Source organism: Tetrao urogallus, assembly GCF_951394365.1.
Source record: "Tetrao urogallus genome assembly, chromosome: 2".
Classification (NCBI taxonomy): Eukaryota; Metazoa; Chordata; class Aves; order Galliformes; family Phasianidae; genus Tetrao; species Tetrao urogallus.
The window spans coordinates 13,472,997-13,499,145 of NC_136814.1; the positions used below are offsets into that span (position 1 = coordinate 13,472,997).

The 26,149-nt window shown below is 35.9% G+C and overlaps 1 protein-coding gene across 5 annotated transcripts in view; it reads right to left on the minus strand.

Annotated features, from left to right (window-relative positions):
• The window catches only part of PLCB4 (phospholipase C beta 4), a gene marked incomplete at both ends in the record, with an annotated part of 86,867 nt that overhangs the window by 6,996 nt on the left and 53,722 nt on the right, over nt 1-26,149 (minus strand). For all 5 annotated transcript variants that reach the window (XM_079549913.1, XM_079549912.1, XM_079549911.1 and 2 more), the window contains 8 exons: nt 190-291; nt 4,553-4,728; nt 9,653-9,728; nt 14,906-15,021; nt 21,943-22,008; nt 22,132-22,181; nt 24,454-24,604; nt 24,883-24,971. In XM_079549913.1, coding sequence (XP_079406039.1) covers nt 190-291; nt 4,553-4,728; nt 9,653-9,728; nt 14,906-15,021; nt 21,943-22,008; nt 22,132-22,181; nt 24,454-24,604; nt 24,883-24,971 — 826 coding nt within the window. The remainder of the gene's footprint in view (nt 1-189; nt 292-4,552; nt 4,729-9,652; nt 9,729-14,905; nt 15,022-21,942; nt 22,009-22,131; nt 22,182-24,453; nt 24,605-24,882; nt 24,972-26,149) is intronic.

The window sequence follows — 26,149 nt, forward strand, 5'->3', positions numbered from 1 at the left end:
ATTATTAAAACAATAGACATGAGAAAAGTAACATCTTTCTTAAAATAGTAATCTAAAATACATATTTAGAACACTCATCAGATGTTTCCCTACATAAAAGTGTGCTTTTAACAGAATTAAATCTGTGAGTTCACCTTTCAGATTTGGACAGTGTTCTTCCTTTTTCAAGAAAGAAGCTCTGATACTTACCTCTCTCTTTCTGCTTTGTTTTTGATAGATTTATCTTGGCTTATGGCTTTGCTGTTCTCCATAGATATTTTAGCCTGGTTTGCACGCATCTCCTTGCTTTCCCTAGGCAAATCCAAAGAAAACCATTAATGCCCAAAGTACAATCACTAATGAAATTGGTTTCCTGTTGTTACTCTACACTGTAGTTTATTTTGTACTTGAAGCATTAGGGATAAGGAAAGACTGGGCCATATAAAAATTGCTTTCCTTTGGGTAGACTTCATTTGAGACAATTTGAGCAAGTATCCAGAAATCTCCATTTGTCGCAGAGAATATAGTTGTAAAGATGAGCTCCAAGCATTCACACTTCAAATGTTATTATGAGGTAGACAATATTCCTTTCTCTTTAATACAATAGGAGATATCTGAGTAAGAGCTACCATCAGCTATGAAAATGAAACTTGTTTAGTACCTATCCTGCACTCCGAATACGACTGCAACAGTACTAGTACTTGTTGGTTGTGGTATGAGCTGACAGCCATCTTGTCAAGACTTCTACTTTGGGACTGAGAAGAGTCTTATGTTTAGACTGTGGTCAGGTCTGTGCTTATTTTCTCCTGATGACTCAGTGAACCTTGAAGCCTATTCTGTGAAACTAGGTTGTGTCAGGAGAGTCAGTAAAGTCATTGTTCATTGCTGGAAGTAACAGCACAGATGATGACTTTCAGGAACAGCTTATGAACAGTGAGCGAGTGAAATTCAGCTCTTCTTCAGGCTGGGTAAAGCAGCCACACTACAGAAAGGCCTTCCCTGAAGGCTAGCTCTTGCTTTCTGCCTGCTCAATATTCTGGCTCTGGCAGCTCTTGATATTAAGTGCTTATTTAAACAGGAATAATATATGGAAATCAGACAGTGGATAACTGGCAATAATAATTGTGAAGTTCCCAGTAGTGCAAAAGCATCTAAAAGTCACAGGCTGAAAGCCAAGGCAGTGCCTCAGTTTCTTTTCCTGGATGTGATCTTAGAGTGCCGAACAACTGTACTTACAACTCAGAATATTAAGTGTTTAATAAGCACAGGAAGGGTGTGGCAAAGAACAAAGTGCTTAATTTAACAAAATGTTGTTACTGAATTTCTTATGCTTTCCTTAATCACTAGAAGTCATTAAACAGCATGAGGAAATTTTGTTCCATGATTTATATTTTCCATATTTTGAATTTTATTAAAGAAATGCAGCATTCTCTTTTTATCCAAAAAGTCATGAGCTGAAACATTTCCCGAGTGAAGATTTTAAAACAGTAGCAACAGAGCAAAAACAGGATAGAGCTCTAAAAATGTTCACTTGGCAGCACATTTCATTCTAGCAATCCTTTCTCCAAATAAAAGTTTTATTTTCTATACTGAGTTTGAAGTAATTTTCAAGTAAACTGCCTTAAGAGCAGTTCCGAAGTTATCTATTTTTATTTCTGTACACAGGGATATGAAAAATGTTCAGCGTGGGTACTGAAACTGATCTAATCTATTTGCATCAGATATAATTTCAGAGTGAAAAAAGTTAGGAGGATTAGAGGACTACTGTGCAACACTGATGATTTCAAAATAAAGCTTCAGCCACAGATATGGCTGGAAGAGCCAAAGCCTGTCTGCATGTCACTACTCTGTTCTGGCAGCTGCGATTTAGCTCTCAGTTGCACTGCTAACAATTCCTCATGGTGTTTTTTGTTTCCGCTGCTTGCAAGAAGTAAAAAATATTTTTAGTAGAAGACAAGAAAAATCTTGTTTTCCTCTTAAAATCACCAAGGAACATTTGTAGGGACTACTCTTTTTTTCTAAAATAGCGTTCTCCAAAGACGTGGTCAGAGTTTCTCGCATCAATTCCCTGCCAAACTGCCTGATGCTGAGCTTCACACCAAGTCCTGGCTGGCAGCACTATGTCACGGCAGAGAACTCCCTCCTGCTCAGAGGTGACAGGGATACCCTAGTCAAAGTTATTTGCAAAATGCAGATAAGCCAGGATGGTAAAGAAAGAAAGGATTCTGAAAAAGCACACAATCAACTGCAAGATTTAACTGCTGATTTCCTACAGTATCATGCTGACTGAAATGCTGAAATTTGTACAAGCATATTCTAAGAGGATACAAGAGTTTAAACACTCTTAAATAAGCTTATCTCGGGAATTTATACATACATTTAGATTACACTGAAGTGTGTTAATTTGTCACCAAGTCTTGTTTGGATAACTATATAGAAAACTTATATTAAAATAAAAAAAAAAGAAAAAAATTTAATTTCTCTCTCATGTTATTCAGTTTCATAATGCTGCAGACATTAGCTTCAGGTCCTCAATCTCTGAAATGCTGCAAACTCACTACATTCAAGTCAGTAAAGCTAAACCATGTGGGCAGGCAGAGGGGGATGGCACCCCTGGAGTTCAGTAAGCTTCACATTTTTAGTAGTTACTGCTGTCTTCTGCTTTGTTTTTAAATGAGCTGAAAGCATGAACTGCAAATGCTTTTCTCTGTGCACACGATGGGAAACTATCCACCCTGCAGCAGATAGCTACATCATTTTATATGACTGATCTTTCCTACCAACTCCGTGTTCTCTTTTATGATAGCTTCTCATTACTTCAGCTCATGGAGAGAGAAGCAGTGAGAACAGCACACTGACAGTATGACCCACCTCCCATGCTGCACTCAGAGACTTTTCTTCTCCTATGGTCACAAATTCCTCTGAAATATTAATACACTGAGATACACTCTCACATTTGTTTTACATACAAAATCCCCAGTCTGCACATACAAACTCCTGAAAAAGCAGAAAAGAACTAATTGCAATGAACAAAGCAAAAAGAAATTGAAAGATTGTTACTCCTGGGACAGCTGAGCAAATAAAGTACATTTATCAGGATGTAGATTTTGAGGTCTGGCAGTCAGTAACTCTGAAAATAGAACAATATGTAGACTGAACACAGACAATTTTTAACAATAGCAAAATCCACTGATCAGAGCATACAAACCACTTACAAGAAATTATATAGGGCCATTTAAACAACAACAGGGACGCAGAAATTCTAAACACAAAGACGTGAAAAAAAAATGTCCCCCTCTGCCTACCCTTTTTTTTATTTTTTAACTTTGCCCTAGTGTAGATCTAATAGATTCCCACAGTGTTGGCCTTAAAGGTTATGAGAGAACGTACGGAAGGCAAACAAAAATTTACTTTCGAAAAGATGAATAAAAGAAATCATATTCCATGAGCAGGTAAAACATTAGAAGAATATCTTCTAAGCACTGCAATAAGCTTCATATAAGACAGAAAACTGGACTCTCCAAACCAAAGAGAACTAATTTCTCTGGGCCAGTGCAGTTCAGTATGATTCAAAGGTACAGTACCAAAGGTAGTTACCTTCCTCCAAGGAGAGTTTTTTGAACAATGCATTTATATTATAAAGTAAGAATTCTTGAAGTCTAGTTTGGGTGGGGTACTTACTGAAAGACAGCTAGAATACATGGGTTAACACAGAGATTAACATAAAGATGAGCTCACTAAAAGCTCTTGGCTGTGACAATTGTCTGTCGGATGGAAAACTTGCATGCCCCAGCATATGTTCTTTCTGGTGCAAAAATAAGCTGCTTTTTTCAGTCAGGACTTTAAAAATGTAATTTATTTATTCATTTTTCCCTACTCCTTTGATGTGAAAGATGCTGATGACAATTGCATATGAATATGTTCACACACACACACACATACTGCATTCATGTGCTGTTAATCTGCTTCACATAATAGATCATGGCAGAATATAATGACATCTGTACTTACTACAATTTTTAACAGACTGGATACTCTTTGTATTTAATTTCTTTTAATTTCAAATGAGCAGGACAATCAATCACTTAAGTAGCATCAGTGGCGTCATGCAGTATCATCTGCATCTCCAGTGACTGACAGGATATTGTTAGTCTAATGTAGCTTGGTATTACCATTACTCCATTACTATTTTTACAATTGTTTGTTTCATGGATCTTTCTTGTAACCACCAATGCTATAAACATACGTATTCAGAACTGCTAGTAACTTCAAAAGATATTCTGTATTTGATATTTCTCAGTTTCCAGGCCTTGAATTCAAGTTCCAAGGCAAAGTGCAAGCACAGTCACAGCTGATGCAAACCAGTGCCTTTCAATGAAGTTCACATAACCTAAACCAGCCAAGAAGCCCACTCCCACATTACTCTATTACCTGATGACTTAGTTTTCTTCTCCCACACACACAGTACAGCATCTTTGACAGCAGTACAAGAACTATAAGCATAAGAAATAGAGCATTCTACACAACAAGCATGAGTCAATCCATCCTCAACAGGTAGCACTGCCCTGCTTACCTGTCATGTGAAAATTTTAGCTGCTGGGTCTGTTGTTCATGAGCATTAATCAGCAGTTTCTTCAGTAGTTCACACTGTTGGTTCAAGTGTAAATCACGGATTTCTTGCTCTTCTGCACTATGCGTATTGATCATCTCAGACCACTCTTTAGTGTGCTGTGCCACAATCTCTTTGACCTGTAGAAAAAGAACAGCAGATTTGCCAGTGGTTCTCAGGCTATAACATCAACTGTTACTGCTGCTGAAGACGACGTGGAGACAGTCATAACAAAGACTCTGAAGAATGCAGCTAAAACACAAAAATGAAGTCACAGAAGTGAAATTGCTTCAAAGAATAATGAAACCACTGAGGACACCACAGTGTATTATAAAAACAAAGAAACCCACACCATTAAGACTATTACCTAAAGTGTCCTCATTAAATTGGCTGTATTTATGCTCTTGACTATACTAACATTATTTTAAAACATTCTCAACAACATTCATTATAAAAATGCTGCCATATTCTTAGTTTTAAGGAAAAAATATATATTAAGAATATTGAAATTAAAAATGGGAAAAAAAAACTAGTAAACAGGATTTCTCTGAGGGCTTAAGTACAGCCTTGGATTTTGTGGAGACTGTTTTATAAACATTCATTTTTACAGAGAAATCCTGTATTGATACAACCTGAATCTTAGGATAGACTACATATCTTTCTTTTATATTCATTAAGTCAGCAGGGAATCTGACAAGTATTCTTCTTGTGTTTATCTCCCAAGACTCACAAGAATAAAGAGATTAAAGTTTTGGAAAGTTCCCAAGAGACAATGTGAAGAAGTCTAAACCACCAGAGTTGTTCTGGCAATAATATACCGTGCTCAATGATTTAAAAAAGAAGCTAATAGAAAGATACATTTTATTATCCTTTAATAATAATCTTTGGATATTTTGACAAGCTATCTCACTTTTCCATAAATGGTATATAAAATGTGCCTTATAAAAAATAAACCTCCTGTCAGACAGTCATTTCCAGTGCTACTATGGTAACTAACAGCATTTGGGTCGCCTTCTACAAAAAGCTAAACCTTACTCTTCAAATTAAAAAACTGCTTCAAGATTGCTCAGAAATGGAGAGATTAATGCCAGTATTTTAGATGTGGGCCTGCAGTAGCTCTGCATAATGCAGAACACACTATTGTGCACACTCTGGTGATAGTGAAAGAAAAGGGCACTTAAAAAGCACCAGAGCAAGTAATTTCATAAAAGAACAGGGTGATTACTACTACTTGAAAGCAAGACCTGCATTTAATTACAGTTAAATACGTGTTCCATATCAGAACAGATACAATTTGGGGCAGAAGCATCTGACAGAACACTACTTTGAGTGTTCTGCAGCTGTCAGGAAAAGAAACAAACAACAAAAGCACTTTGAGGCAGAACATTGGTAGGACTAATATAGGCCTAATTCATCATGGTATTTAGGTCTGAATTTATCTCCAGCAAAACAATTAATACTTAATTTTGTGCAGATGGGTCAGTGTACACTAAATCAAAACCTACGAGCTATTAAGTGATACATGCACTGAAGGATATGGTGCAGTCTGGGGAGCTAATATCTTTATTAAGAAGTTCTTAACGCAGTGCTGTCTTCACAGACATAAAAGCAAGTTCTAAAGATCCAGTTTTAAAACAAGGCAAAATAAATGCTCACAAGTTGGTAAGGAAAAAGCACTCATTTTTTGGATGGCATTACAGAAAACTTAAGGGGCAGATACCTTTTCACCTCTAGCACTTACCTACATCACTTCTATTTGAAGCAAGCTTAATCTAAGCTCCTTATAATGCTGAGTGGACAATTTCAAAGAAAAATTAATCAAATTTTTGAAATAAGCATTTTCTGGACATCCTTCTTTAAGATCTACAGCACTTCAAACAACCAGACGCTTCAATTAAAATTTCAAATAAAATCAAAATAGTGAAACAAATAAATGTATAAGTAGTGGAAAACTTGGTGGAAGTATTTTGTGACTTAACTGAAAAAAAACTGCCACAAAGCCCAAAGAAATTAAGAAAAGAATCAAGTGCCAATTGCAAATGTTTAATGTGATCACTGTTCCTAAATGGTTGATAAACACATAAACTACAGAAGAAAATGAAGGCAGGAATCCAGCATTTCAGATATGCTGATACTAAAGCAGAAAACCACAGAGAGACTTAAGCATGGCAGTATTAAGTATTTAATCTGAAAATATAGGAAATAAGAATAATATAACATTGACTGTGCTCATGGACAAACATGCTACTAAATTCAAATCAGCATGCAGACTAAGAAGTAGGTATGGCTGCTTCCAAAACAAGTTTTTCGCTGGGTGTGGGAAAGGGAAGGTCTCTTTTTTTAATGCATATCATGCAAACTCAAAGTCTTATTTCAGGGAAAGCAAGATATACCCTGGTGAGAAGGATATAAGGGATTTGCTGAACAACTGTTACAAGATTTGAAATATACAATTTGACCGTGATTGAGATGACCTTAGAACTCAAGGCCATTAAATCATGTGAAATCCAATTTTGCCACAGATCTGTGATGCACTTCCAAGTTCAGATGTAATAAATTCCATGTACATCCCTGCTTTTCTCCAATTTATTACCATCACAGTAAAAAATGACTATTGCAATTGCATTGCGCTCTTGTCCTACTTAAGGTAGTGTTGCTTACCTAAAGTGATAAGAAAAATAATGATGAGGTAACTAATTTTTCCTGCCCTACAGACCATTTGTAATCCTGTCCTTTCATCTGCTCCTTCTCTGTGCCTAAGAGACTAATTAAAATCTTGATTGGAAACTTTCTTTTGCATAGGATATATGTAAGATGTTTCTTTAGTCAATAAGTTCAAGCAGGAATAATCTTTGAAGTAATCTTTTTTCTTCTCTTTTCATCCTCAGCTTGAGTGGGACCTACATTTTTAATGCATGGGAGTAATTTGCGTCTGCTTCAGTAGATGTGTGTGTAGTACATTGGGAAATTCAGGTTTAATCTTAGGCCAAACTTGAGCTGCATATTTTCTTATGACAAGAAGACTTTTGTAGATGAAAAGGTCTCTGGTGCTAAAACTGTACATGTATACCGTGACAGAGTTGCACTGGAGGACATGAGCTGTAATTAAAACTGAACTACAGTACCATTTGATTCCAAATTAGTGAAGCAAATACTGAGAACTGCCAAACAACTGTTAATTAATCAAAGTCCCATGATATCAGTGCACTGCATCCAGCATTTTAGAATTTCATCTAATTTAATTGCACCTACATTCATCTAGGATAAAAGTTAATTTCCCTATGTTCTTGATCACTGTTTTCCAACTTGTTGCTTCCAAACCTCTGAATGATCTCTGGGAATAATTCAAGGGCCTACACACAGTAACTGAAACAAAAGGAGTCTGTGAGAATACTAAAATTGATACAGAAAATTGTGATGGAACCACAGCAAGCAAGATATTGAAAACCACTAACCTAGAGAAAACCACAGATGTAGAATTGAAGAGGTATTCTTCAGAAGTTACCCAACACATAGAGGCTTGTCATTTCAAAGGAGCTTACTTTTAAGTCTCCTCTGAATATGTCATCCTAAAACCTGACATGGGAGTGGACAAAAGTCAACCTTTTTTACAGGTACAGATTACATTTAAACAAAATGGTTTGAAAGCCGGATTAAAAAAAGAAAAAAAGAAAAAAAAAAAAAAAAAGAACTCAGAAACTACATATATCTGTGGAAAGGCAAAATATGAGTAATACTTATAGGATTTGGAAGATTAATGAACACTTGGATGTCCTTTGTATATGTATCAGACTCCTTAACTCCAGACACAAGTGGGAAGTGAAGATCACAGCAAAGAATTTTCTACACAGTATAACTCCAAATGAGTTTTGGAACTTATGTCTAGGTGATAGGGACCTAGTGCTCCTCAGAGAGTTTCTTCACTAGGAAATGAGTGAAATATTTTTTGTCCACAAGTTTTTTTCCTTTTTTCTTTTTTAAGAAAACACTTCTGGACTTTTAATTGGAGAAGGAAATAGGAAGATGCGAAAGGTACTCTGGATTTTTTTTCAGGGGGTTATCCTAAGTCTATGGCTGAAAAAGCACCAAAAATAAACAACTCTTATTTGAAAAAAAACAGGGTGTTCTCTACATGAAGTAAGAGCATCAAATAATAAGATCAGGAGAAGAAAAGCTGAAAACAACCTTAATTCCCTAATTTTCTAAATCTCAAAAGTTGTGGCTGTTTTGTTTGTATTTCCTATACTCACCTGATTTGTTCCACAGATTTCAGCTTTTACATTAGCACTCCTACTTACACACTGTGTTCACTCTCCTGGAATCTTCTCCCTTCAGCCACTTTGTACATGGATGTGTCTTACAGTGTTCCTGCTACCCTCAATTTGGAATATCTTTCAGAAACTTGAAAGCATGTCAAAAAGTGGTAGATAAAACTTTTAAGGAAAGTATGAAGCCAATGAGCATAGTATTAGCATAGAGGTTGCTCTGCGCAACTCAACATGAACCATGAATCACAACTTGAAAAAAGTTCTTTTAAATGAACTGGGACTTGGTCTCTGAGCAATTTTATTCTCTAGCACCTTGAAGAGAACAACAGAAATATTTCCTGGAGAAAAAAAAAAGAGTACAAATAAGAAGGCACTTGGCTCAAGAACAACTTCAGACTTTTGCTTTCTTCGGAGGCAGGAGAAACACTAGTAAGTGTCACCCATGGTGATATGGATGGAAAATGAAAAAGAAACTTCTTTATGTATATAGTATGGGAATGTATCTAGCATCCAAATTTCTCTTTGTTTAGTTAGAACTGACATAAATGACCAGTTTTGCTTTATAAGGCACGCATATGGTGCTTTCTTCAATAAGTGTTAAAAGAGCAGGAAATTGATGCTGCTTTTTAGATATTTTTTCAAAGAAGCACTTTTAGACAATTGATTACTCCCATTCTTTTTGACATGTCATTATTGCTAAAAATCATTCATATGCTTCCAAGAAAGTAAAACACCACTTGAGTCTCAAAATCTCTATTTCAGACATTGCATGTGTTAAAATTGGCTGTTTGCTTACCTTAGATTTGTGATCTGACGTTAGTGCCTGAATTTTAATTTCAGTTTCTTTCTTCAATTCGACACAATTACTTCCTCTAAAAAAAGCAAAATCGCAAATGTGTGCCACAAGTTAAACATCTTCCCATCCAGACAGCTCCTACTAATTAAAATGTTAATCAATGTTGAAGTGCTACAGCATATTGGAATGAAATTATTTCTTCTGGTAATTTATTCACAACTTACAAAACATTGTTGGATTAATGATCATCCAATTCAAACACCGCACAATTAATTCTAGATTGCCCCTGCAATATTCTGTTGCTGAGGATATGACAAACATCTTCATTTATAGTACTTTGTTTCATTTTAAGACCTAAAATATCTTGCTAAGGGAATCCAGATCCTGTCTGAAAATTTACAAGCATCTTCATTACATCGCCATGATTTATCCTCTGATTTAAAAGTCATTTTTGTTACTGTTTTGAGGAAAAGAAAAAAAAAGTTGCTTGAATAACTGTCTCACATAGTAGTTTGGGCATGCTTAATTTGAATGACTGCTGACAGTCTAAGTAAGCTGCTGTGGGAAAACAGAATTGAAAGGGTTGCAAAGAATTGGCCTCATTACCCTTGCAAATTACATTGGTCCATGTAGATGAATCCAAGACATTAAATACCTTATGTGACTTGAAAACAATAAATCTTAAGACAGCCCTCACCCTTGCAATAGGTAATACAGCATGGTCTTTATGCTTGGGTAAAGTTAGCAGAGTTGAATACAAGTTGCAAAGTTTGTTTCAAGCAGGAACACCATGATTTCAAGAAGCTGGCTGGTAAAATGGCAGCAGAGGACCCATGCTGATGCTCCCTTGATTTATGTGTAGACGGATGACTTCTACCTCTCAATAAACCTAATTTTGTGGGCTGTGCATTGGGTAGGATGGACACATAGTAAAAAAACAACAGCAATTTCAGTTACTATCTCACTTAAGTCAATGAATTTTTGCAAGCTCCATCTGAGAAGGTCCAACATTACCTATCTTTTTGCTACCCTTTATGTAGAGAAGGGTTTCCAGAAGAGAATACAAATTCACACATTGGAAGTCTCAGTTTTTCAGTTTGGAATAATACAATAAATTTAGAGGAGTCTATTTTGACAGCACTGTAAAAGTTCTATCATCTGGATCATCTGCTGACGTAAAACTATGTAACGTTACAGTGGGTGCAGCTATATTCATTTTTATAATCTTAAACTCTTAATGAAACTCTTAAAAAGTTTATAATACTTTAACCTACTTTAATATCAAAGTGCAGCTGAACTTACGGAAGAAGGCAGAATTTAATTATCAAACAGTACTGGCAAAGTTCTCTGTGAAAACAGTAGTGTGATGTGCCAAGTGTCACCACTCATTTTCGGGTCATGGTAGGAAATTTTTGGTAAAGACTTGACTCATTTGACTCTTCAGAAGTAAATAAAAGCAATAGAGATAGGTTCTGATCATAGTTACCTCTGCCTGAATAAAAAACAGCTTCAAAGAAAGCATCTTTGCTTATGCACATGTGCAGCCATAATCGGAGTCTGGCTATGCATATCCTATGAAAAAGACTAATTGTTTCAAATACCAAACACCAGACTTTTCAGAGTCCTAGTCATCAAAACCATCAATTAAGCCTTCCCTGCAAATGCAATGTTTTCGTTACATCTGAAGGAAACCTTCCAGACAATCTGGACACAGCTAGAATTGTCCACAACTGCAGTGACCAAGTACATAATAAAACCATTAAGTCACAGCTAGAAACAAACATTCAGCAACAGCCCAACTCACAGTCACATGTCCATGCTCATACACATGCATACACTTGAATTACTGGACAGTTTTGATAAATCAGAAAGATCTTCACATGCCTCTCAAACTCCATTTCAGAGTGGGGACACAAGCATGCATGTCTCCATAAGCTTCTTCAAGATTTTTGAGCATTTTAAGTGTACAACACAAATAGCACAGGGAGCAAAATCCCATCCATCTGTTGGTGAATTAGCATGTGATTAAAAATTTTACTTTGCTGAACATTATGCAGTCAACATTTGTCACACCATGTGGCAGAAGCAGACTGCAAAAAATTGCTCAACAAAGTCAGAAGACAAACTATTTTATATACCTATCAATTTCTTTTTTTTTTTCAGGAAGTATCTGGCAATTTGAATATGAATGCTTCAAAAATATATTTTAAATGCTCATTTATAAAGTTCATTGCTTGAAAATGTCCCAAAATGATAGACAAGGAAATGGAATATATCCTGTTCTCACTGAACCCAGGATCTCTCATTCATTAGATTTTTTCAGCCAAAAACCACTGCTTAGATCTCAGCTTGTCCTGAAATACACTGCCCTTCTGGGCTGAAGAGATGGTTCTGCCAAAGTACCTTGCTGAAGGGGGTTTCAGGGCTGCATACACAGTAATCCAGAAGGAAGCACTTAAAACACTGATGTACAACTAAGAAGCGTTTTAATAGGAAATCTGACAAGCAATTTTAATTTGGTTGGTAATAAGATACCAGTAATTACAAAACTAAAGTGCCATCAGATGATTGGCAGCTGTCAAATCCAGGAAAATATTCAAGTCATGGTAAAGAACAGTATATAGCTGTGTATTGCATTTGCTTCTGATTAGTTACTTACAACAATCAATCAATCAAACAAACAAACAAATTAAAGGAGTCCCCATCTCCTCCAAAAAACAACAACAAATCCATAACAAACAAATAACAAGTTTTGTCAATAATTCAAAATTATCATAAAGGCTCTGGAGTCCATGACGGAAGTGTTATAAGAATTAAAACACAGAAAGTAAACTGTGAAATTATTTGGAACTGGGAATCAGATTATCATTTACTTTACATTTACATTTGCCCCAGTTTGGGCTTATTCTGGAAAGCACTGTTACATATAGCTTTTCACTATTCATTGACCAGAGACTGTCATTACCACCTTTAACTTTGTTATATACCTTCATCTGTTGTTTTGCCTCAACAAGATGAGACACTGGCCTCTGCTCAGGCCAACAGGAACACTGATCATCTCTTTTCTGAACACTATTCTGAAATAGCAGAGCACTGGGAAACTTTTCTCCCCTGAAGATAATTGCAGTACAGTGTCCAGGGCTAATTTCATAATTACTGTAGTAAAATGCACTGGCTTTATTTACAAATTTGGTGCACAGTTCTTACAGCCAAAAACCTTCTTTACTTGGTGGAAATTGAATTGAAGCCAAATTAAATTAATTTGTCCTATAGTCAATCTTTCTTTGGAGAATTAGTCTTTTACTGGAAAGATCTACTTAGATTATGAATATTTTATAGAATTATAGAATGGCTTAGTTTGGATGGGACCTTAAAGATTATCTACTTCCAACCCCCTGCCATGTGCAGGGTTGCCAACTGCTAAATCAGGCTGCCCAGGATCCTCATCCAACCCGTCTTTGAATCTACAACTTCTCTGGACAGCCTGTGCCAGAGCCCTCTGAATAAAAAAATTATTCCTAACATCTAACTTAAATCTCTTTTTTAGTTTAAAGCCATTTCTCCTCGTCCTGTCACTATCAGACCATGTAAAAAGTCAGTTCCCCTCCTGATTATAACCTCCCCTCAAGTACTGGAAGGCTGCAATGAGATCTCCCCAGAGCCCTCTGTTTCCCAAACTAAACAAGACCAACTCCCTCAACACATCTTCTTATAAGAGGTGAGATCTGAGCAGTTTTTCTTAGCTGAAACAATCTAATGAATGAGAGATCCTGGGTTCAGTGAGTACATACTGGGTTCAGTGAGGACATATTCCATTTCCTTGGCTATCATTTTGGGACATTTTCAAGTAATAAATTTTGTAAATGAGCATTTAAAATATATTTTTGAAGCATTCATATTCAAATTGCCAGATACTTCCTGAAAAAAAAAATTTTGATAGGTATATAAAAGAGTTTTATCCACCTAATATTTGAGCCTTCAAATCCATATCTTTCCAATTTAGATATAAAGATGGATATGTACTTGGGTGCTATCAATTCTCCTTTCTTGGAAAAAATATGCATGATCTTTTTAAAGAGTTTACATAATCTTTTCATTATTTAGTGAAGAGAATTTTCCTTACCTTTCTCACTTCAGACACTTCTATTTCTGTTCTAAGTGTACCGAATAGACAACCAAGTATTTTAAAAAACCCAGTCATTCCAAATAATTAAAAAAAAACCTAAAAAGTATTTGTGTAAGAAACCAATGCTAAAGATGCATTTACATTCAGCATCCAGTTAGCAAGTGGTTACCAGCTGCTGTAGTCTGATGGTAACAGTGTTCATTTTGGACTAACTGTTAGCATAACTTTATACAGAATTAAGTAAACCAATTGCTGCTTAAAGTCCTGGTATTATAAAACAAACTGCTATCTCAAAGAAATTATAGCCATGGGGTGAAACATAGAGGAGACTCTGCTGCCAGATTAAATACTAGCAGCGAGATAGCAATAAGTCCTGTCATATTATCCCAAATGGGTCTACAAGAAGGACATTTTACTGAAGTCATCAGCATGTTCTGTGAACTTTTCTGAGATTAAGAGATTCACATGGATAAAGGCCACGACTTCAGATATTGCAAACCAAAGCAGCTATACCCAAGTCAAAGGATTAATAGCAATTTATCCCAGCTGAATATCTAAAGGTGTTGCTTTTTGTTGTTGTTTTTTTTTCTGTTGTTGTTAAAAAGAAATTTCAATTTGACAGCATGGCAGAACTCTACTATTTTAAAATGCTCAGGATTAGAAGCTATTTTTTTCCTCAGATCAAATCATTGCCTTTTCCTGATCAGTAGACCTGTTGAGGGCATTAGTCATCTCTTAGAATCATAGAATCATAGAATCACCAAGGTTGGAAAAGACCTAAAAGATCATCCAGTCCAACCGTTCGCCTATTACTGAATACAACAGACACATTCCTGGAAAAAGGTAGTGAGACCAGACCAGGACAAGGAAATTAACATTTCTGGCAACTCTTTTGCTTTTATATTTCACACACTGACAGAAGAAAACTAGAGAAAGGCAAACTGAGTACAACATTTATGGCCCATGGCTAAAGCCTTCAAGCAGCTCAAACTCAGTTGAGATGTAGGATGCTGGTTCAAGCTGCAGTTCATTCATTTGAATGACCTTTTTTACAAATGTTTTCTTCCAGACCACAGAAGCATAAAAACTATTTTTAGTCTATTAAAAACATTAAAATAATATCTTACCCCTTCTTCTTGATTGCCTTCTCTAACATTTTCTCGTATGACACCTTTTCTTTATCATATTGTGCCACTATTTTGTCAATTTGTGTGCAGTGCAACTTCTGCATAGCGCTGTGTTCCTGGAAAACAGTAGGACCTCACAATTAGATTGCTGGATTTTTAATGTTTAGTTTTCTTACAGTGTAAAATTATCAGTGTATGAACAGATAACTTTGACAATGGAGTTTAATCCGGTTTAGCCATCTGGTATTTAATTTCCAGATATTCCACCATAAGTGATACAGCAGTTCTCCTTTTCAGAAAAATGAAAATCTATACTGTACCTTAAAAATATAATATATGGTTACTTTAAAACATAAGAATGATAGAAAAAAATGCCAGCTATTACTATTCATTTAACTTTATCTTTTGAATAAATGCCCATTTAAATACAACATTAGAAAAATCATATTTACAAGCTCATATAACGCCATTTAAGGGGAAGATTAAGGGGATTAAGGGGAATAAATCTCATCCCAATCCCCTTCCCCTATGTATCTTGCACTGAATAAAGCACTAGCCTGTTGGCCATTATAAAACAGAATAAAGTTATAAATCCAAAAAACAATAGCTAAAAATTAAATCTTTAATTGAAAGTTCTGAAAATCTGGTCTACAACTCCCCTAACAACAACAGCAATCTCATCATTAAGAAATTCTGTACTGTTGCAGAGCATCTCCCTGTCCAAGCAATAGAAAGCAGTGCAATGTGATGCTCAACTACACATGCAGCCCACTGCAAACAACCACTGCCTTTTTTTTCTCTTTTTTTTTTCTCCACCCAAGCAATATAGCACACCTTGACAAACTGGAAGTAAAGAGCTACTCATGGAGTATTTCACCCCAGTGATAACCCAGTGTCACTACAGTTACGTGATTTACACTGAAGAAGTGAACTGTAAGAAGTTAATCCATGGAATGGAGTAAAAAACTTTTTATATAATAAAAAGAGGAATCATCAAAGCAATCACTTGGGTGTAGTGCAAAAGCATTTCCTTTCCATTACAAAGACTGTACCAGAAACAACACCATTAGCACTTACGTGTAGACTTCATTATTAAACTTGATTTTGTATTCTTCTTCATCAGAACAGTTGCTTACAATGCAAATATTTAACTAAAGCTGAGAGCACTAAATATTTCATTTACATTATAAGAGGAAAAATTGTTTGTTAATTTACATTATTTTATTATTGTTCAATTGCTCCACATTTTACCTGAACAAGACAAAAACCACTGCATTAACTAATATGGCCTTTTACCAGGACTTTATTTTGTTTTACAGCTCATTATTTAGTTATGCTACCCTTATTATTCTGTTGTTCTTTGATCCTATTTTCTGTACACCTGCATTTGTCTTATCACTGTTTCCTCATTTAAAAATCCTAGTGAAAGACTTGCATTGAATTTTACCAAAATATTAATACAAATGTTGCCATACTTTAAAAGCCTGGCACTCACAACATATGTGCTCCCCCAGGGAACACATACAACTCACAAATTTTGTAGTTAGAGTGGAGAATTGAATTCTCTGTTCTACAGAAGATTTAAAGGGAAATAAATAGACTCCATTACCATTAAAAAGTGCCAGCATTGCCAGGGAATATCTACTACTGACTAATCATGTAAGAAAAATATGGACAAAAAGAATGACATAAACTTGACAACTTGACAGCATAACGCAGCCACAGGTAAAGGCACAAAGAGCATCTCACTGCTTAACCACACACTTTCCTTCACTCAAAAAGAACAATATAATTCCTGCTCTGAAAGACTATCTGAAAATATTGCAAAGTATGAGCCATCTGCATACTCATAAGGCATGGCTACATAATCCTGGTGGTCCTATCACTTAGAACTAGAATACTTAACCATTTCACCATGATTAAAGTCTCATCTCTTCATCACAAAGCCACTGTGAACTTTTGAAGAGACTCACCTCTACTGTTACTGCTCCAAGACAACTCCATCTTAAATGTAAAAAATCTATTGAGGACCTTATCCTCACCCCCCACTTTCCTCCTCCTCCCCATCCAGTCTGCAGAACATGAATTTGGACATGAATATAAACACAGCTGGAAGAGGAAGATGGACTACTGCCACCCACTGCACAGAAGGCACAAAATACTGGGAGTCAACAACAAAAGGTCTCTTGAATTACATTACCTCAAACCTGGAACACTGTTTAAAGTGATTGAGCTGATATGACTTTGATTTTCTGTCTTTACTCAAGGGAAAATTCATTACAGCTAGCTGCTGCATCCAAAACTTCTGTCAAGGCTCCAGAAAATGCAAGTGGTTTCTAACATCTTAAAACACTTTCAGCATTTTTTATTTTTAGGCACAAAGTTCCAGGTGGAAAAATGTTCTAGACTGATTCAGAATATGTTTGCAGATAAAACTCTCCTCAGCTATAACTTTCCTGATTTCCTCAAGACTACTGAATCTGTGGTTTGAATTTATACGTCTTTTCCACAGGTATATTCAGAAGTTGCATTTAATGATTATATTGAAAACTGAAGGCACAGTTCAGCTGAGTGGTCAGCTAACTGATACAGAAGGACGCAAATTACAGCCTGACTATCTATGGAAAAAATAAAGAATTAGATGCAGTTCCATTTAAAAAAGGGAAAGAATATCATAAGTCAGTCTGTTGAAGACAAGAAGATCTTAGGATACAAACAATTATTCCTACATGAATCTCTCTAATGTAATATAAATACTCCTTTACACAACTGAAAACTGAAGTATGGAAGACTTTCATTACAGAATACCACAATGATGAAATAAACAAAAACTATCATTTCCAAATCCACAACCTCTTTTGCAGAACTTTATTAATCTAGAACCCTAGAGTCCTTATACTTTCTCTTGCATTGTGAAATAAAGACTATTTTTCATGGTCATTTTCTTGAAAAGATTTCTTTTCAAACAGTACACACATTCAATGTCAATATAAATTCACAGGAGACTGATTATAGGATTCATATTTTGGGTGATAACTGTGCAGATCTGGATAGTGCCTATGGCCATATTAAATTCTCTGAGTGGACATCTGTGAATATCACCTCTGAAGCTGACAGAGCTGTTTACCACGGTGATCTGTTGCACCTTTGACGGATAGAGAATATACTGAGTAATCCTTCCTTATTTTGCTTCCTCCTCTGTTTAACACAAGAGGCACAAAAACTCTAACATCCCTGCAACAGATTAACATCCAGTAGGAGTCCACAGAAGCAGGCTGTTAAATGATGAAATCAGTGATTGACTCTTATCAGAGTCAGATTATGTATTCTTGGTCTTTATTCCATCTTCCTATGATGCCACTCTTTTACTATACTCAGTATCTATCTTGATAAATAAAAAACAAAACCCAACATTCATATGGAGGAAATTGGAGGACTGTAGGCTGGAAACATTGTGTTTCAAAAGCTGCCTACTAAGATTCTAAAAAATTTTGCAGAACGCAGAATTTGCTGGCTGCATTATTTTAAAATGACCGAATGTCCAGATTACCAGAACTAAGACTTAACTAGAAGTTAGACCTAGCATGGATTTTTTTTTTTTTTTTAATGGTAATCATTACAGACATTTGTCACTCTTTTTTCAAATGCCAAACGAAATGAGTATTGAAGTATAAGAGTTCAGTTTCAGAATCAAGTGTACCACTACAGTTTCTCTATTTCAGAAGAAGTGGATTTGTTTTGTAACAGAGCTGTTGCAAATGAATAAGTTTTTGAACCCAATCCTCTACTTAAGTTTGTAGCCTGGGTAAGAACAGAGAGCCTGAAGGAAGAAGAATGAATTTCACAGAATTACAGGACTTGTGAAATGTTGTTCCCCTTCAGCATTCACTATAGTTTGCTCTGTCTTTAATCTCTACTTGCTTAGCTCGTTACAACCTGTATGGATTTCTTTAAAAGCCTTATTTTGTTTTTAAATAACTCTGCATATGTACCTTTTACATGAATCTCAATCCTGAATGAAATCTTAACTCTTCACTATTGTGAAATTCAAAATTCTGCAGTTTTTGGCAAGCCACTCATCTGATATTACAGAATGAGCAGACTGAACTTTATCAGTCACAGAATGTTTGTATGGTAATGATCTCCATTCTACTTGGATACAGTAGCATTGAGTAGAGTAGAATAAAATAGGATAGGGACCTACAGTTTATCCAGCTGCCTGACCACTACAGGGCTAACCAAAAGTTAAAGCATATTAAGGACATTACCCAAATGCCTCTTGAATAATGACAAGCATGATAAGAGGTCATATTTTTCCCATATGGAAGTGGAAAAAGGAACAGTAAAGACTCTAAATCCAGCTCTCCAAGGATCCTATACAAAAATAAAATGGTGCCTGGATTTTCAGAATATAGTACTCTCTGGCTGTGTATTTGTTTAATGCTATCCTCCTTCTTATTTTGCTGCTGGTCAGTGTTTCAGCCATTTTGATTCCAGAAGCATGATAAAATTCTCTTATTCCTCAACATACTGCCATTACTTTGTTTTTCCTGTGTGATATATCTCCTTGCAACTGCTGTACCTGTATCCATACACACACAGTGTGTACATCACTTTATTTACATCACAAAGTGACATCACTTTATGCTTGTTTTATTACTCCTTTTTTAAAAGAATATTTATAATTACATAATGCAGGGATCATTCACACTTAACATTTGAAGTATATTGGTACTGAGGCATTTCTAAAGAATGTAGAGTACAAAACAGGTAAGACTTGTGATATGCAGGAGAGGTTTAATACCTTTTAAAGAGAAGTGTTTAAACCACAGCAAGAAGTTGAAATAACCTCTGAATCACAACACAGACCTGGCAGATGGCACCAGTCTTCAAAAGCCCTGTAAATGCCTAAGCTGCAGAGCAGAACCCAAATAAAACCAATTTTCCACTGGGCCTTTTGCTCTGGAAGGTTGCACATCCTTCCTGCACCAGGGACACTGAAGCTGTACTGTGGGTGGTGCAAAAGAAATTCTAAAGATTAATCTGAAAATGTGGTGTTTGTAACTGTCCTACACATTTATTTAATGAAGGCTGATAATACAGTATGTATTTTCTTACAAAGCAACCAAATTCTGACAGCATTTCAGCAGGCATGCTAATACTTCTTTACACTAAGTGTATGTTGTTAATAAAAAGGACACTTACTCCTGCTGTTTCCTCAACTAACTCTGCTCTGGGCTACCCGTTTAGCTCCTTCATTGCTTAAAACAGTCATTTCCTCCTCCACCCTCTCTCTTCCACACTTGCATGCATTCATTTACAAAATGCACTTTCCACAAAGCCAACTTTAGACAGAAAAGAGTTGGATTTTTTTTTTCCTTAAATGACATGAACAATTCCTTTGTGTTTACTTATTCATCCAGATCTCAGGAGTGTCTACAGCAACATAAGAGCCAACCTATTCCTGGAACTTCTAAGTTCAATGTGTTTAATACAAGGGCTTTCCGCAAATGATCATGGATTATCAACTGCACAGTGCCCAGCCTCCTTTCTAGCTTATAAAATGCATTAAAAATACCGATGAGTACAGTAGGCACTTTCTTAAGCTCATCTATGTACTACTATGGCCACACTCTTCTGATCAGATGCTCTTTAAATTTAAGAAGTTGCACTTACATAAGGCCTTTAGCAAGGCATGTTCTAGACAAGCATTTTCTTGTTAGGGCAGACTTTCACTCACTCAGTTCATACTTGAAAACAACAGGACACAGAATAGCTCAGAACAAAAATAACTGTTCTTGAGCAAATGCTGAAAGCCCTTCTGAGAGCACAGCATCTTACTGTTGCTGGCAATTTTCCGCCCGGATTAGAAAAAGCAAGTGCGAACCTGAGCAAATTGATCAAATTTTTGATAGTATCCAGCTGTGAGAAGCCTCCTAAAAGAACAATCCCAAGAAGGCCTGGAAACTACCCATTATGCAATGATTCAGATAGGAACGAAACATTTTCGCAAGATGCTCACAGCAACCCATCCATACAGGATAGAAGTGCTACTTTAGACAAGGATGGCAGAGACTTTTTCCTGAGCATGGACTTTGTACACAACATTAAAGTGAGGGAATCACTCATTTCCCCTCTGCACAGAGTCAGCATGGAGTCGGAAAGTTGAATAGTTATTCAATTTTCTTATACTATTTTTAATATTACAAGCCACAAGAAAGTGTTGATTATTGAATGTAATTTCTTCATACTTCATTATACATAGTACCCCATGTCCAAATGACAGCCATGAAAAGAAACACAGTGATACTAAAAATGCCAAGATATTATTACAGTAGATCAGATCTGTATGAAATCTGCAATCAAAGTGAACAAGGGAGTTACTGCTGCAAACGCCAGAAAAGATGTGCATGCATCACTAAAATACTATCTTCACCTGTTATTTCACTGTTTGTAACATAAGAAAAGATTTGCTAGTGATAAAAAGCAGGAGAAAATGGATCATAACTTTATAATGTAAAATATACTTGTGATACTGCCACATTTGAGATACCACTGTCAACAGTACCCTTCAAGCAGCTAACTATAAAGTGGTAATACAAACATATGTGAACAGGAATAGTGCACTTCATTTTTTTAGTTACACTTTCCAGTTTTGTTTGTTAATTTTGCAGTTTCTCCAGAGTCTGCCTTTGATGCAGCACCCTGTCACATCATTACTCCATTTTTTTCAAACTATGTGTCAATATGTCATCCAAAAGGGAGCTAGATAAAATCATCATCCACAAAAGGTGAGCTCTGGATCCCACATGAGTCAAACAAAGCATGCCAAAATCAGGAAGACATAAAAAAGAGCTGCTAAAGGGAAAACTAGTTTACTTGAGCATAAATTGCAGTACAATTAAAGCAGAAACGCCCTTCTTGATGGTCTTAGTTCCTTAGTTTTCATTCATTTCAATTAGGAATCGTCCATACTAGTGAAAGTTGCAGCTCTTTTTCAATTAGTGTGCTGTTCCAAGTGCTCTTAGTGATTTTACCTTTGCATGCTTCTTCTTTAAGGCATTCAGCTCTTTCTGCTGTTTCTTTAAATGTTTTATGTAAGCCTACAAAAAAAAAGAAATTGGATCAATTTGTTTTTGGTCACATTGACTGTAAACAGATAAAATAATGGCTACTTAAAACAGATAATTAGGAACACATCTTGAAAAGCCTATGTCCATGCTTACCTTCATTTGCTTTAAATCTTCTATCTTCACTTGAGGAATTAGGTCTATACCTAGGAAGGTAGTGATACAGTTTATCTAAAACTTCATGCATAGAACTGTATTTCATACTTAAGAGTTTTAACATAGAAATCTACACGTTAGTTAACAATTAATCACTGTTTTGTACCATTAAAAAGTCAGGTTATTGAAAAATTAATTCATTAAGACGTAGCAAAAATACTGCTAATTTCCTTTCCAAATACACCGCTCAATCAATTGCCTTGTGAAAAAAAGGAATTGATGAAGGTATTTTAATCTTACAGTTCTGCAAATGAAGTGTCAAAACACAGCAATATAAAAATTGGAAAAGTTTATTTTCTGAAAACACAACAAGCAATTTATGTACATTAAAGTCCAACTTTGCAAATTTCATAATTTTTTACATAGCTGGAGATTGCTCCAGCACCTCTGGTTTCAGGGGGAATCTTTCTCGGGTGAGGTTGTGCATGACAACATGAAGAGCTATATATACTTATTCTCCTTCATTTAAAACACAAAAATTATGGAATTGAAGTTTTACTTGCATCCTCTATGTTAGTAGAAGTAAACTTTGCATTTAGATTAATATCAGGTCTGGGAAAAGAAACAATAGTACAGTTTAATACTAAAGAAGAACTAAAATGGATGAGAAACTCAAAAGAAAAAAAAAGAATTGGAAATTAAAATGTAATGCCATTATCAATTCTATCATGTAAAAATAAAAGTACTGTTCAGAGGAATGAAAATTTATTCTGATCACCTGAACTGCAATGCAAACAAAAAACAATGTCATTTCATCTTTACACTTTTAATAAATGCTTTGTGATATATTACATATATATTTATATGTGTAAACTACTTAGCATATCCTACATGTAAACGTGAACAAAAATGCCAATAGAATGCCATAAGAGTTATAATTTGTAGGGTCTTTTTTTGATATTTTCACATAAAAAAAACCAACCCCAAACAACCTTAGACTGCTCCTAAGTACACCTCAATGTATTTTGTTAACTGTTAACTCAGTACGTTTTGTTAACTGCTGTTAATAGTGTTCATGGACTCTTAAGATTCCTCCCTCCTTGTAAAGGACTTTTTGTCTTCTAAGGTGAATTCAACTGAGGAACAAACAGGACACCAACAGGTGTGCCTTTTTCTAAACAACCTTCCTTAGGCTTTCACTTTAAAGCGTAAAGTTATTTACTTCGTTCAACAAGTCTGATTCCATAGCAACCATGAATCAACTGCCACCTCCTGCAAATTTCATACTGAATTAATGCTCAATAGAACTAACGTGTGTATCTTGATGATGATACATGAAATATGAAAATATCTTGCTGCATAAAAAAAATCTGGGGTTTACAGCAGGGAAGAACTTGGAAAACATTAAGGTGCCAGGGATGACCTGTTCTATTGCCAGAAGTGACTCACGATAGATGGCATCTTATTTCTCAAAAGATTGACCCTTTCACACATTTGTATTCAGTTGTCTGTTAATGTTTAAGAACAAGAACAGTGCTCTTTTCCATTTCCATTGATCCCCTTGGGCCAAGATGGATGAAAGAGAGTGAACCAGACTAAATCTTGTGGGCAATTAACAGAAACATTTATTGTGTTTCATTCAGCTGTACAAATTTATTTTCTCACTTAATCTTCATTACCTGTGATGATCTGTGAAAAACAAATAATCCCACTTGGCTCTACGGGGTGATTTTGTAAAGTGAACAATGAATAATGAGAAAAAAATACTTATTCACTTCTAAATGAGCACTTTTAATATGGATATTTTTGACAATAAACATGCCATTTCCATAATCAGAGTAAAACCATACACAGAAAATATCTCTAATTGTTGGGAAATCTCTACAGAATCCAATGAATTATAAATACTTTAATTACTTAAATCTGCAACTCTGCCAAGGGATTTGTAGAGAGAAAAACTAAAGTAGAACAACTCCTGCGGAGCATTGCCAGAAAACAGTCATTCCTATCGGTGTGGCTTCAGTAGATATCTGGTAAATTTCTCCCAGAGTCATGTAGGTTCTATTGGTATCTGGCATGGAGCTACACAAAGGGGTCACTTAGAAAAATAAATCCGTATTGGATTTACAGAGCCTTTTTGGTAATATATACAATTTTCTTGCAAAATTGTATATATTGTATACACTGACTGCTTTCAGTGACTGAAGAAGTTATTTTCAAAAGGTAAACAGAACTGCAAAACTAAAAATGAGTAACAAGTACTTCTCTGTAGCTTTCTGAACTGCACCAGAACTGAAGGATTGGCTCAGGATTTTTGTTTACCTTTCTTAGCATCGGTCCCAGACCCAAAGCCTGCTGTGGTACTTGGTCGAAGCTCAGAGCTACTCTGAGGAGTCACGTTTGCTTTGGCGTTATTAGCTTTCCCTTTTCTATCATTTTTTGAAGTGTCATTTGGTACATCAGCTATATCACTCTGGAAGAAACATTCACATTGTAATAAATAAATTGCTATTTTACCTGTAGTACAACATTTGGTGTACAGGAAATTTCTGAACTTGCTTACTTTAATACATACTTTGGAAAATTGAACTGAACTTTCAAATAAGACAATTCCCAGTAAAGTATTTGTAACATTTTAAAAACCTACTAAAATATCACTCTTCTCACTTCCCAAAGTTTCTACTTCTAAGCAATGTGTTTTGCATCATAATATGAATACAAATGAGCTGTTAGTCATTAAGTTCCACTTACAGTTTCAATACCCATAGCTCTCATTTGGTCTGCTCTTTTTTCTGTAATAGACAAAAATTTCTTTGGATCTGACAAAGCATCCACAATATCTGTAAGAAAAAGAAAAAAAATCTCATCTTTTTATCATTTTCAGAAGCATTTAGTTTTACCTTTCACAAGACCTTCGCTACTACTGAATGAGCTTTGACTTGCAAAAATTGCTCAGGTTCATACAGTAAATTTGTCAGGACAGAAAGTGCACATCAAAATAGCATCTGAGCATATTAGGAACATGAATCAGTTTTAAAAGTGTCAAGGGTGTGGCATTAATTCAGGCAGTTTATTCAGGAAATCACATTCTAAATCCATCATAGCATGGATACTCTGTGTTACTCCCTGTTGGTGACACTAGAATTTGAGACCAGCATGGAATCTGCTGAGTGACACAGCACTAACAACTTTGTCTCTTGGTTATTTGAAGTGGTGCTGACTGCCTATCCAGGCTACCAGGGGAGTTAGTATAAAAGAAAGGCTCCAATGAAACAGCAAGGATCTCCCTATTTCCTCCTATTCAGTAATCTTCTTCTACCCTCAGCTTCCCAGAGGACAGTGAGGAACCAAGGTTGGTTTCTCCAGGATTTTAAGCAGAATGTGGGTTGTAGTGGGTGCTGGCACCATTTCTTCCAACCTTGGTCTCTGGCATCCCATACTCCAGCTCATACTCCTTCTCTCATTCCCTATGGGCACACAGAATCCTCCTGAATACACAAGCAGAGATGAGCCCCTGGGTGCTGTACACCCAGTGTCACCCATAACTATACCATTACCATGAACTCCTCACATGTTGTCATGAAAATGTATGAATTCTATTTGTAGTTCTTAATCCAAACTGCATACGTGGCACTACTAGACAAGTTTATGTTGCAGAAGCTTACTCTGCCTAAGGGAATAAATCAAACACCTTCCCTACGAGCAGATCCTTTTCCTTTTCAGCAAAACATAAACAATAATACTCTAACCACTCTTTTACAATAAAATCCAACACTACCATGCACTGTCTCTCATGCTGGGTGGATGCGTCTACAGAGTATAGTGCTTGATCATTTTGGCTGTCAGCATACCAATTACCTGAACTCAACCTTAGCTGTTTCCAATAAAATTAGAAACAATGGTACTGACATGAAATCAGAATTAGGATCAGGAATGAGGGTGAATATGTTATTCCTTCCTCCTCCACCTCCACCCCCTACTGTGCAGGCAGTACTGTGCCCCACTGGAGCATAAAAGA